Source organism: Platichthys flesus, chromosome 11, assembly GCF_949316205.1.
Source record: "Platichthys flesus chromosome 11, fPlaFle2.1, whole genome shotgun sequence".
NCBI classification, from domain to species: domain Eukaryota; kingdom Metazoa; phylum Chordata; class Actinopteri; order Pleuronectiformes; family Pleuronectidae; genus Platichthys; species Platichthys flesus.
The window spans coordinates 14,157,712-14,170,292 of NC_084955.1; the positions used below are offsets into that span (position 1 = coordinate 14,157,712).

A 12,581-nucleotide genomic window follows, 5' to 3' on the forward strand; every position below is an offset into this window, starting at 1 on the left:
TTGACAACACTGCAAAGTTCACTGATGTCTCTTCAATCGTATGAGTACCAATATGGCTCTTTGCTGACACCTAGAGGCCGGTTCTTATTGACTACACACATACTTCACTGTCTTCACTTGACTTGTTGTCAAGTGAAGACAGTGAAGTCAAGTCTAAAGAAAGTTTTCATATAACTCTAACTCTATGGGTGTCAGTCAGGTGAGCCACCAGCATCATGTCATCTGAACACTTAAAATGTCTGGTTTTCTGGTGGTTAAATATTGTCGTCAAGTGAAGACAGTGAAGTCTGTGTGTAGTCAATAAGAACCGGTGTTGTGTGTTATCGTCTGTGATGACAACCAGAAGTGCTTTTTTCGGAAGTTCTTTTTAACACTATTGAAACTTCTCTAATGTCACTCTGACCACAGTCTGGAGGAGGCAGGGGACATGGCCACAGCTTCATGTGCTGTGTACAGACCAGGATCACATGAAACCACTTTTTATTTGAGATTTATTGAGACAATCTAACAATATTTAACCACCAGAAAACCAGACATTTTAAGTGTTCAGATGACATGATGCTGGTGGCTCACCTGACTGACCCCCATAGAGTTAGAGTAATATGAAAACTTTCTTTAGAGACTTGTCGTCAGATAATAAATGTGTATAAAATAAGTGTTTTCTAGTCTTGATAACCACTCAAGGCTCTTTACAGTACAGTTTTGCAACTCGCCCTTTCACACATACATTCATAAAGTACATCTATGTACAACACTGTCACTCATATACAGCCATCAGGGGCATTGAGGGGTTCAGTATTTTGCCCCAAGGACACTGTAGAATGCAGGATGGTAAGTGGAAATTACGGTTATAGCCAAGTTGCTTTCAGTGTTTTGCACAAACAGCCCAAAAGAAGAAATGACTCAACAGAAAAATGCATCACAGATTTTATTTGAGCTCATGGACCATAGCTTCCGACACGTTTGGTCACGAGTCCTCCCCTAGTCCACAGAGACGACGGTGCAAATGGAGGAAGTGAAAAATAGCTGGACTTGATGTTTGCTACAGCAGCTCATTGGTTCACAATCATTTGGAGCAGTCATAGCAAAACGCTGTAATTAGTTCCTGGTGTGATGACGACAGAAAGAAAAGGTCAGTAAGGATTACAGATCATGTGTTCTTAAGAGTCCCTTACAAAACATTCATTTAAAAAAAACACTTAACATATGCAACAAAAAATAAATTAAACAATATGAGTACAAGCAGTAAGGCATCAGGCAGGTGCAGATAAATATTACATGTGTTTACTTCATGACGGGCATATCAAGGCTAGTTTGATCTCAGAGGTAGAGAATGTCCATGATGAGACGGCAGCTAAAGTGACCAGTTGTCCGGTCCATGTTAAGCTAGTATAAAGCAATAGTTAATGGAGACCTATTATGCTCATGTTCTGAGCTTCATAGTTTTCCTTTATATTATTTCATAAAAAGGTTTAGAAGCTCTAATGTTTAAAAAAACAACACTTCCTCATTCTGCCTATTGCTGCAGCTCCTCCTTTCAGCCTCTGTCTGAAACACTTGGTGTGTAGCTCCTGTCTCTTGAACATTAGAGGTGGGAATGTGGGCAAAAATCTGTCTACATCGATCAACTTTTTCATATTTGAATTGCATAAACATGTTTACACAACTTAGATAAGCACTTGCTATTAAGGCAACAACTTTGATGAACTGCAAAAACGAAGACAGGATTGGATGTGGACGGCAACACTGGGATACAGCCGTCACCAGAACCAGCCTGGGTCACAGTGGAGGCTGCGCAGGTGGAAAATGTTTGGGTACATTTCAGGGGTCACCACAGCACCGGGAAATCTATGTGGGCGAAGCCGAGGTCCTTCCTCAACTCCCAGTACGTGTTGTTGCTCACCCACGTATCGTCCTTTGACCTCCTAAGGGGAAAACAGAGATTCCAGATTGTGATGATGAAATGATTGTGTTACCATGACAAGCTGCATGTGACGTCATCAAACATACACTATATATTTGTGGCCACTAGGGGTCTTTCAATCACAACGTCTTTTGAGAAATCATGTATAATTGACAGCACATGTTAAGCATAGTAAGTGTACATATATAAATTTATATATAGTTGTGCATGGAAGGAAAAGGGAAAGAGTAATAATGATAATAAAATTAAATAAGGTAAATTATACCTGAGAGAAAAAGAAGCAGTGTAAGGGTCTCTCAATTCTAACAATAACAGAAGACCTTATCTGAAGACATCATGAAGCAGTGTGGGATCATGGGAATAGTCGTCTTCACCGACATTGCTAATGAAAATCTATATGATGATGTAAAGTATTCAAGTTTTTTTTTGTTAAAAAGCTATGAATAATCGTGATGAATTATCGGTCTAGTTGTTGCATTATGTATTTCTAAGCTGAGAAATTCTCACTTCTCTGCACATGACTTTCTTTAGAGGGGAAGTCTGGGCTACCTGAAGAAATGAGGCAGATGCGTGGCACTGCTCTCCTCCAGGACTCTCCGTCTTTCTCTCTGCAGCTGTTCGATCCTCTGCTTCTGCTCCTCTGCCGCCTCCAACTTCCCCTCCTCCAGCAATCTGCCAGCCCGACACATCCATTATACAAACATTATAAAACATCTTCAAATATTCAAATTTATTCTCCACTTGTGTGTGCGTCATTATAACTCAATTATGGACCAATAGGAGAACACATAAATCAGGATATTGAAATAACTTTGCTGCCAAATGCTTCTTAATTCAGTGGCGCCTTCAGTGGCGCCTACTTAATAGACTTTAAACCGTGCAAATGTCATCTCAAATAATGTTGATGGATCTGAGAGTTTCTGAGGTCACCTCCTATTTTTAACATGAGCATTGATGTGTCTGTTTTTGTTCTATTTTTATCATAGCGTAGGGTGTGTGCACTTTTCAAGACGGCTCTGAAGCGTTCGACTGAGATTCGTGATGTGAGATAAAAAAAGATGTGTTGCTCAGATATTCCCTGGCAATGTGCTATTTTTTGATATCATCATATCACATTACTGTGGCAGAAATCTAGTGTTTCTTTCAGTCTTATCTTTCCGGATATTGCAGAAAGGCCAAGCTTGCGTGCATGAGAATATGCTTTTATTTTCCCATCTGTTGCTCTAACCTTTGGTCAACTCGTAGTCTGGTGTCTGTGGATGGTAGCAGCAGTTTCAGAGATGGGTCCAACTCATTCAGTTCAACAGCAAACTTTGTAAAACCATAGTACTGCTCGTGGTCCACTGGCATTGCATCTGCATCGCAAACAAACAACCATGGCGTTCAGATATCATATCAGGGAGACATATGTTATACAGGTGCACAGTTGCTAGAGAAACCTGCCATACTTGCTCTCCAGATGCACGTGGCTGAAGGTGGGTCTCCGCAGAAAACCGCCTCATGCCACTTTCCAAAGAGTCTGTGGACCACCTTCCCTTTCTGATCCGTGACGGTTCCCTCCACCTCGTTCACGCTGGAATTCCAGTATTTGGCCTGTGAAACCAAGTTGACGGAACGGGTTAATCTCCCCGTCGTGTGTGTCCCTGCAGCTGAGAGGGAACGGACAGTGCAGGGATCGTGACGGAGTCCAGTCGCAGTCAGCAGATGTTGCTGTTGCGTAAACCACCCTGAGCAGCAGAGTGTGTTGCTGTGTGGGGCTGCTGTGCTTAATTAGAAATGAGGATGCATAATGAGCGCTGACATGTTTTGGCTTGCCATGCCGCGCAGCTTCAGGTCTCTCAAATGGGACACAAGCTAAAGCAATTAACCTTCTCCTCACGGTAAAGCCCTCCATGCACCTGACACCGACAACATCAACAGGATCTTTGCTTACCTGCGTATGAAGACGACCATCTGTGGAGAGAGTTTATAGACTTTGGAAGGAAGTGCAGATTTTACTATGACTGTTGGTGACGTGTCGTCAATACAATTCACTGAAAAATGCCTTTTCATTTGAAGTTGTTTTGACAAGGCCTTCTGGGGCTCACATGCTTTTGCGTCACGTTTGGGGAGTCCATCTTTATAAAGCATCTATGCTACCAACACTAAGAAATGGCGAATGAGAAAACAACGGTATTATGGTCCAATGACATACTTAAATATATTAAAATTCTCAAATATTGTGACCTATAAATCACGATAGTTTACAGTACTGGATATGCTCATGTCGTAAAGGTGTGACTTAAGGCCTCATACTGGTGTGTCCTGGTATCTCCACCCAGCAGCTTTTTAGCTGTGCAGAGGCTTTCACAGTCTGGCAGTTCTACAGAGGTGTAGATGTTATTGGTCGACTCCGGCTGCCACGTCCACAGAGCCGGAGCAGTTGTTGGCAGTGAAGTAAACATGGAAAATATTTAATTGATTCTCTCCAGATCACTTGCTTAATTCTAACTATTTGATTTAGAGTTATTTAAAGAGCAAAGCCTCTCTCTCCTCCTTTGACCGTTGCTCTCGAGCCCAAAGTGAATGTAATCATAATTAGTCTGGGATCAAAATGAACACAAGACACTGCAGGCAGAATTGATAACACATGTCGGGAACAATAATGCCTCTGTTAATAAACCCCTATTGAAAGGAGATGTTAGAGGAGGCCAAGCTCTCTGGGTGCAGCACTGAATATTGATACTAAATAAAACTCGAAATGTTTTTCCCGTGTTAATCTCACCTTAATCTCTATAAACAATATGAAGAAACTGGAAGAAAGGCATGAGATTTTGTCACCTTCTGGTTTTTCGTGGCCTAGTTTGACCAATCATGTTTGAGCAGGCTTTGGTTGCCAGCAGGTCAGCAGCAAAAAAGAAAACACTGACCGAAATGCATCTGCAATTAGATTTTTGAAATATCTGCCTTCATATGCAGAAAAATGTTTATACAGATTAGCCAAAATGTCATCTGGACACAACACATTCAAAAGGTATAACTGTTGGGGAGAAACATTTAACTTGTGATAAAAGATACTAGTCAGACTGTAAACAATGCAAACAGAACATGGAGTCTTGGCTGGAATATCTGCTGTCATACGATGGGCCCCGAAATTGACCTCACCTTAACAAACGTGATCTTGCATTGGCAAATGTCACTGCTGGTGTTTCGGATGGAGATCTCCCCGTAGTGCTCGATCCAGCGCTGTCCACTGAGGATGTTGTGGATGCAGGACGTGACCTTGTTCCACTCATAGTGGTCCCCAAATCTAAGAAAAGAGAGAATTTAAAACTATTGATTTAACCTGCTCCCTAACACGCCATCTGTGTGTGTGTGTGTTGTCCAGGTAAAAAGTTGTCTAGGGAAGTTAAAGAGACAGATGTTATGTGTGTGGCGTGTGAGTGTGTGTGTCTGTGTGTTTGTGTGGGTGTGTGTGGGGGGGGTGTCTGTGTGTATGTATCTGTGTATCTGTGTGTGTGTGTCCTGTGCTGGAGGAAACAAGGCAGGAGAGACTCACTCTGGCAGAGTCACATGAGTTGTGCCCACAGGAACAATCTCCATCGACTTCCCCCAGAACTTGTTCTTACACCTCACATCTACAGAGCCAGCGGGAGAGAAGCACATCAACCTTCATCCAGAACAACCAGCTGCTCCGTAACGTAAACAATAACAGATCCAGCTCATTTACATATTCCTCTACCTTGCCAGAACATGAAGTTTTTAGACTCTGCGTGACAGGCTGAGATCGGTGGGTGATGGCTGACCTGACCATGAAAAAAGGGAAACAAAGAGCCGGCGTTAGAACATCGATTCAGTGACTTATTATTAGAATGCTATGATTGTTCAACCGAAATTTAAAAAAAAACTTGCATACCTGCTCAGCAACAAATCGAAAGCCTTTATCTGGCCGGTCAGATTCGTACGTCTCTCCCAGGAGGGGGTTGAAAGGCTTTCCACCGGTTCTGTAGTAGCTGGATGCGTAGCCTGACACAACAAATGTTGCTATGTATACCTGCATAAACACAAGAGCATACAGTTAGTCACTTTATTCACAATTTGCAAAAATAATAATGAGATGCGGAAACTGAGGGCGAGCAAAAAGAGACATAAAATTGCGTAATTGGGAAAACTTTAAGGATTACAAAAATCCCAGAGAGCTAAAACAATGAACTATAGCACACATTTTTTACGATAAGCTTCCCATTTTAATTCTCAGCACTTTTTATTCCCTCCCCATTTCACTGTAAAGAACAGGGCATCTGTCTGAATGCTCCTCACATAGTTTCTCCTCACACGGGTGTGAGCCAGGAGCTGAATTAATTTCCTATCATAATGGGAGGCCGCACACTGCAGACGACTTCCACTGCTTTCCATATTACATTCATACACTGTGTATTGCACTTTTGTCCTTTACGACAAAGCCAGTCCGCAGGCTGCATCGCTGCACCTCCCACACACTCACGAAAAGAACAATCAGGAACCTTAAACTGAATCGTTCCAAAGTCAGACAGTACAAGTGTGAGTCCACAAGCAGAAAATGGTCTCTCACATGAATATAATACGATAAGCAGGGCTGGTAGGAGCCCCAGCACTGGACAATAGTTCTTCTAGTCCGGTAAAGAGAAACAAAAGCCAGGAACCACTAATGGGCCTTTGGGGCTTTTATACACAATCTGCCTCAATACATTTCTTTGTACTGATAGAGTTCGACAAAGCAGGAAGGTTATTGGTTCGAATCCTGGTTCGGTCGGGGTCTCTGTGTGTGGAGTATAGTAGTCAGTTAGCAGGTATTGTATTTTAACAGATTTTACATATGAATATGCAGAATCAGTTTGACTAATCATGTTGGAGCAAGCTTTGGTTATCTCTGGATTAACAGTTTGTGTGGAGAGCAAGAGAAGTGGATCACATCGTCCCAAATGCATCTGCTGTAGCCGATGGGATCTAAGATTAGGAGGCGGTCAACAAACACGAAACAATGAGTCTGACTCTATTCAGAGGTTTACCCTGTTTTAATGTGGGGATCTAACTATTTAACATATCAACCAGTGAGTTTTACAAGTGCTGGTAAAAGTTTAGCAAATTTTGTACAGAGTCAGGAAAATCCACTGAGTACTGGAAGTGAACACGTGATCTGAGCATTAAAACCATGAGCCTGCCGACTCACTCCAAAACAGCGAGAGTGAAAGTGCCCTCTCACCATCCGTTCAAACGGGTCCTGTGTGTTGGCGGCTCTGTCCAGCAGCTCGCTGTACTCCAGCTCCTCACACAGTCTCTGCAGGGTGTTGAGCGGCTCATTGAGCTGCACAGGCATCGCCACTTTGGACAGGTCTTTGCCGATGTTGTTCCTGAGGATGTTCCACAGGCTGACGGTGCTGTTGTTGGGACTGGGAGCGGGCAGGCAGGATCTACGCTGACAGAGGGCAGCGCCTTCTTCCGCAGACCCTGGGAGCAGATGGTGAATGAGGTCAGGACACGGTTCTTTGTGTGGTTCAAACAACAAACAGCATTTTGTCACCGAGCCCCTTGAAATGGGACCGGAGCGAGAAGCTCTTTGTTAACCTGAGTTTGGTCTCTCGATTTCTGTCCCATTGCTGAAGTCCATGGAAATGTTGTCACTGACATCACTGTTGTATGAGTCATCCTCCGACGCCTACAAAAAAAAAGATCCAAACTTAAGTTGATGGATAAAAGATACATTTTTAATAAAAGCGGCAGCAGGGGACTGTTTATGCCTCCTTCAGCATCCTGTCACATCAGCAGCAGATCTGGAGATGAGTGGTCCGTGAGGACCTGGGGACAAACCTGCACCTTGCGGGCTGTATTTTTAGATTTAAGTAATTAACTTCCATTGTCACATTGTTTCTGCTCCGGCAGTGAACTGATCAGACGTTCACGAACGAACATATGAAAGAGGAGAAAGAAGCAGCGGAGGGCACACAACATAAAAACTTAGCTTTAAAAAAGGCAAGCTGCTCTCTCAGCGATGGAAATGAACTGTCAGAGCAGGTTGAACAGATACAGAAGGAACTGAATCGGATGTGTTCAGAACCTCAGATGGAAATTTAATTTTAGACTCAATTGTCTGGATTCTTTTTAATAAATTAATGAACTATGTTCTCGCCTCTGTCCTCTGGCTGTTTTGATTGTCAGCAGGACTATGTAATAACTACAAGACATATTTCCACAAAACTTGGTTTGAAGGATGGGACACGGGCCAAGAGAGAACACATTTCATTTCGCTGCAGATGGAGATCGGGGGTGCATCCAGGATTTTTATCACTGTCTTTAACATTGTGAGGTAGGACATTTCACAGATTTCCCAGTGAACAATTCATGGATCCTGATGAAATAAATCAGGCATATTTCAGGGACTGATCCATGTGGGCAATTTAGTGCAGCTTGATTGAGTTTAAGGGGACTGCTGGTGGAGGTATGTGCTTGACTGAGTGCCATTCCATTTGGTCTGTACATACTCAGTAGGAAGACCCAAATACTACTTGATGGATTTCCACAAAACTTGGTGGAAGGATGGAACTATTTTGGCATTGATCTGGACAAAGGGGCAGGAGTTTTTTCTTTTTACATTTCACCAATATTGCAGAAAATAATGCATCCATGAATCTTGAGGAAAACTAGAGTGTGTTCAATTGGTTGCAGATCCAAATAAAAATCTGTATCTGGTGAATTTAAATGCAGTTTCATAAGGGTACTGCAGGGCCCTGGTGGAGGTACGTGCTCTACTGAGTGCCACTCTTTGTTTGCCACTCTACCACTGTGATGTATCATGCAGCTGAAGCAGCAATAATGTATCAAACCATCATTGCAGAATAAATAATTTCAGCCCCAGACATCAGTATTCATAGTCTATTCTCAATAGGAAAATAATCGGTGTGGAGGGTAAAAGCTTTTACACTTACACTTACCTCATTTTCAGAGGAGCTGGCGGACAGCAGGACTTCCTGTGCATCGAAGAACTCGGACAAAGACTCTGCGACGGAAGCTCTGCTCTCATTGGACACTTGGTGCACGAGGGGAGGGGACGCATCAGCGGAGTCTTGTTTCTAGGAGACACAGTGTGCACAGCTATAATTAAGAGCAGGTAGGGAATGACCTCATTGTAGCGAGGGAGGGTGGCAATCACAGGGTCATTCTGAATACAATGTGGAGATCAAGAGAGCTACATATTGAAATGACTATAATACACTCACAGTATGTTATGGAAAAAATATATATCGGAGCTTACAGTGTTTTTGTTTTTAATTCATGACGTTCATGTGAGACAACATTTGACCTGACCACATGGTCCCCTTCAAGAAATCTGAACACAACATACTATACATTTGTGTAAAGGAAGAATTCAGCTACAGCTACGATAAAAGACCTGTTGCACAAACGTATACAACATATTGTTGTAGAGTAGTTCTAGAGACAGTATCACAATGTATCACATGTCAATCGTGCAACTTTGCAACAAGTTTGAAAAGCCACTCTTAAGGCGCAGTCACACAAACGCAAATGCATCGGCATTGAACCGGCGACATTCACTTTCGCATTTGCACGTGTTTGACGTGGCCCTTACACTGCAAACCAGCTCTTGTGCCATATCACAAACAAAAGGATGCACATTTAAAATTCAGGTAATTCCTCTTGCAACAATTGAAAACATGCAAAAAAGAAAAGAAAAAGGAAGAAGTATTTTACACAGAATCACACGTGGAAGTGAGTGTGCCCGACTCTCATTAGTTAATGCTGAAGCGGGTTAATTAGCCAGGGGGATAATCTCAGAGGCGGCGTATTAGTTTTGTCAATGTGTGTTCTCCAGGGACACAATTAAGCGGATCAGCTCGTTCTCAGGTCAGCAAATCTGATTAGGGGAGCAAAGAGCTTCCCTCAGGAGCCGATAAGGTGTCAGGTAGTTAGACTAGACTGAGAGGAAGCACCTTCTCGTTAAAAAGAAACCGAAACACAACAGGTTTCTTTTCTCCAGGAGTCAGTGGTTCCTGGTGCGTCGTGAAGTGCGTTTTTTTTTGTCTTTTTTTCCCCGTTGTCAACACAAAGACAAAGTGAGTGCAGTGAGGGGGCGGGAGGAGCGCAAACGTTCGTTGAATCTCGAGGAGGGGGGAAGGACAGCTCATTCATTCCGTGGCAAACTCTAGACAGTGTAGGATGAAAAAAAAAAAAGATGGAGATAATAATAATCATTGTGAAGGTGGTGATGAAGGGGAGAGGGGGGGGGGGTGGAGTCACTGCATTCCTGCACCCACCTGCACAGGGGCAGTGAGATTTATTAGTGTGGGCTCTACGATGTGGGACTCGGCATGAATCTTGCTCAGGCGCTCTCTCAGCTCAGAGTTCTGGGCTAAAGCCTGGAAAAATAACCAGTGTAAACATCACATACAGAGGACACCCGACACAACACGTAATATCATCATTTAGATTTACAACAGAGACATATGTACAAGTTTAAACATGTGATATCACATCAACAGGAGGCAGAGAGAGTCCAAATGATGTGACCTACCAGATGTGAGAGAGATAGTAATAGATATAGAGATATAGAGAAATGTAGAGACAGACAGACAGAGAGACAGACAGACAGACAGACAGACAGACAGACAGACAGACAGACAGACAGACAGACAGACAGACAGATAGACAGATAGATAGATAGATAGATAGATAGATAGATAGATAGATAGATAGATAGATAGATAGATAGATAGATAGATAGATAGATAGATAGATAGATAGATAGATAGATATTTCAGAAGTACTGAAGTATGTGTATACAGTATTGAGGCTATGTCGTCAAATAGTCAATGACATAGAAGGTGGACATTGCAAAAATGATTATTAATGCAAAAATACTGAACTTAAAAATAACTACTACTAAAATACTACACTTAAGTGAGGAAAACATCACCTAAAACCAAAGTTATTGTGAACAGGATCTAATAGAGGAAGTAACAAACATATGTTATTATGGCTTGATAAGGTGTGAGCAGAGAGGCTGCCTCATGCCCAAGAAGAAGAAGAACAAGAACAAGAAGAACAAGAAGAAGAAAAAAAATCGGCATGTCAATGAAAGTGCGTGACTAGATACAGAAAATAGAAAGAGAGTCCGGGTGGGAGGCACCTGGAAACATGACTGTTGAACGTGGTCATGTTGAAGTGGGTCGAACAAATCACACCAGCTTGTGATTCCTCTAAAAGACTCATCAATGTGTCAGGGCTGACAAGTGGAGTGGGAGGACACGGCACATGAGAGTAGACTTAAAGAAGGTGGAATGTGTTTCTCGATACTGGTGCAGATCTCCGTGCCCGCGTGTGATGATGTGTGTATTCCACGTACCGTCGCCAGCGTGTTCTTCAAACCGACGACTTGGGGCGAGGTGGGCGGACACGTTTCGTGGTCCAGACACGTCCTTAACCTCTCCCGCTCAGACGTCAGTGTACTGAGGGCCGACTTCATGGTCGCATGCACTGTGGCAACAAGAGGAGAAGCAGGGAGCTTTAGCTGCGAACCAAGTATTCACATCAAAGAGAGCAAATCACAGTAATTCCACTGAAAGTCTATCAAACACAAGTGAAATTTTGATTATCTCCCGTCCCTCAGCAGGCTGCCATCTTTGTTTAATGGCAGTAATTTTCCCACGCCTTTCCTAATCGGTGCTTGGGAAGATACATTACATAAAAATGCTGTTAAAATGTTAAAAACAAAAAAATGAATCAGTTAAGGCTCATCACACATCCTTATCTTCACATTTGCAAGTGTGCAATTTGAATGCGTTGACAGCTATTCCCAGGAGCAACGTTAAAATCGTAATATCATTTTGTAGAAACGCAGATCATCCTCATTTTTAACATGAATTTCTCGGAGGAGAAGGCAGAAACCTAAATGAGTCCCATAAGAAGCAACCTTCTGTATACAAAAGGGATTTTTAATCCTCTGTTGTTTACAAAATGCCAACATCTCTCGGGTAGCAGCGAGGGGATTCTGACAGGGAACATCGTCGGTATTTTAATGAATGAAAACAGAGACTGACAGTTTATCAGTAATTAACAGCTGAACGGCTGCACAACTGTCACTTCTATTCTGTTCGGCGCAGACAACACATTTCCAGTGCTATCGTACTTCTGCAAAAACGACAGAGAGAGTTTGTAAAGTATTTTTTTAAATCTTGAGTTTGTCGTACGTGCCCATCAAAACCAGTCTGCTCATTAAAACCGTTCACTCACAGTCGGTGGCGATGCGGCAGAAGTCCTCCTGGAGCTTGGCCACATCAAAGGGAGAATCTAGTGACTCGGAGTCGGCTTTGTCATTAGCGAGTGCAGCGGTGGAGAGGTTGGGGTTAGAGGCATGGAGGCGGATAGAGCCAGAGGAGATGCAGCTGGGTACCTGCATGAAAGAAGAGCAAATAAATCCGAGAGGGCAAGACACACACATCAGAGAAAGTATGATCCCTCTTCATCCTGATATTGTCTACCTGCAGAGTTGTTTTCACATCTTTGTTGTAGTTTTTATTCCGCCATTTCTTTGGAAGTCTCTTCTCCTTCTTAGGGCTGTCGAATGTAGACGTCTGGTGAACAATAAAGACGACACTTGTAAATATTTTCAGAGAATGTTATTCCA

The 12,581-nt window shown here is 42.8% G+C and overlaps 1 protein-coding gene across 5 annotated transcripts in view; it reads right to left on the bottom strand.

The window, feature by feature from the left end:
- Positions 1 to 915: 915 nt before the first annotated feature.
- The window catches only part of osbpl3b (oxysterol binding protein-like 3b), a 31,711-nt gene continuing 20,045 nt past the window's right edge, over positions 916 to 12,581 (bottom strand). For 2 of the 5 annotated variants that reach the window (XM_062399054.1, XM_062399057.1), the window contains 15 exons: positions 12,436 to 12,528; positions 12,188 to 12,347; positions 11,301 to 11,431; positions 10,213 to 10,314; positions 8,866 to 9,009; positions 7,508 to 7,598; positions 7,146 to 7,390; positions 5,820 to 5,957; positions 5,646 to 5,709; positions 5,463 to 5,541; positions 5,069 to 5,213; positions 3,373 to 3,517; positions 3,153 to 3,279; positions 2,474 to 2,596; positions 916 to 1,925 (listed from right to left, as the gene is read on the bottom strand). In XM_062399054.1, the coding sequence (XP_062255038.1) occupies positions 1,829 to 1,925; positions 2,474 to 2,596; positions 3,153 to 3,279; positions 3,373 to 3,517; positions 5,069 to 5,213; positions 5,463 to 5,541; positions 5,646 to 5,709; positions 5,820 to 5,957; positions 7,146 to 7,390; positions 7,508 to 7,598; positions 8,866 to 9,009; positions 10,213 to 10,314; positions 11,301 to 11,431; positions 12,188 to 12,347; positions 12,436 to 12,528 (1,884 nt within the window). In that variant the 3' untranslated portion in view covers positions 916 to 1,828. The remainder of the gene's footprint in view (positions 1,926 to 2,473; positions 2,597 to 3,152; positions 3,280 to 3,372; positions 3,518 to 5,068; positions 5,214 to 5,462; positions 5,542 to 5,645; positions 5,710 to 5,819; positions 5,958 to 7,145; positions 7,391 to 7,507; positions 7,599 to 8,865; positions 9,010 to 10,212; positions 10,315 to 11,300; positions 11,432 to 12,187; positions 12,348 to 12,435; positions 12,529 to 12,581) is intronic. The other 3 variants (XM_062399056.1, XM_062399059.1, XM_062399058.1) reach the window with 3 other exon arrangements.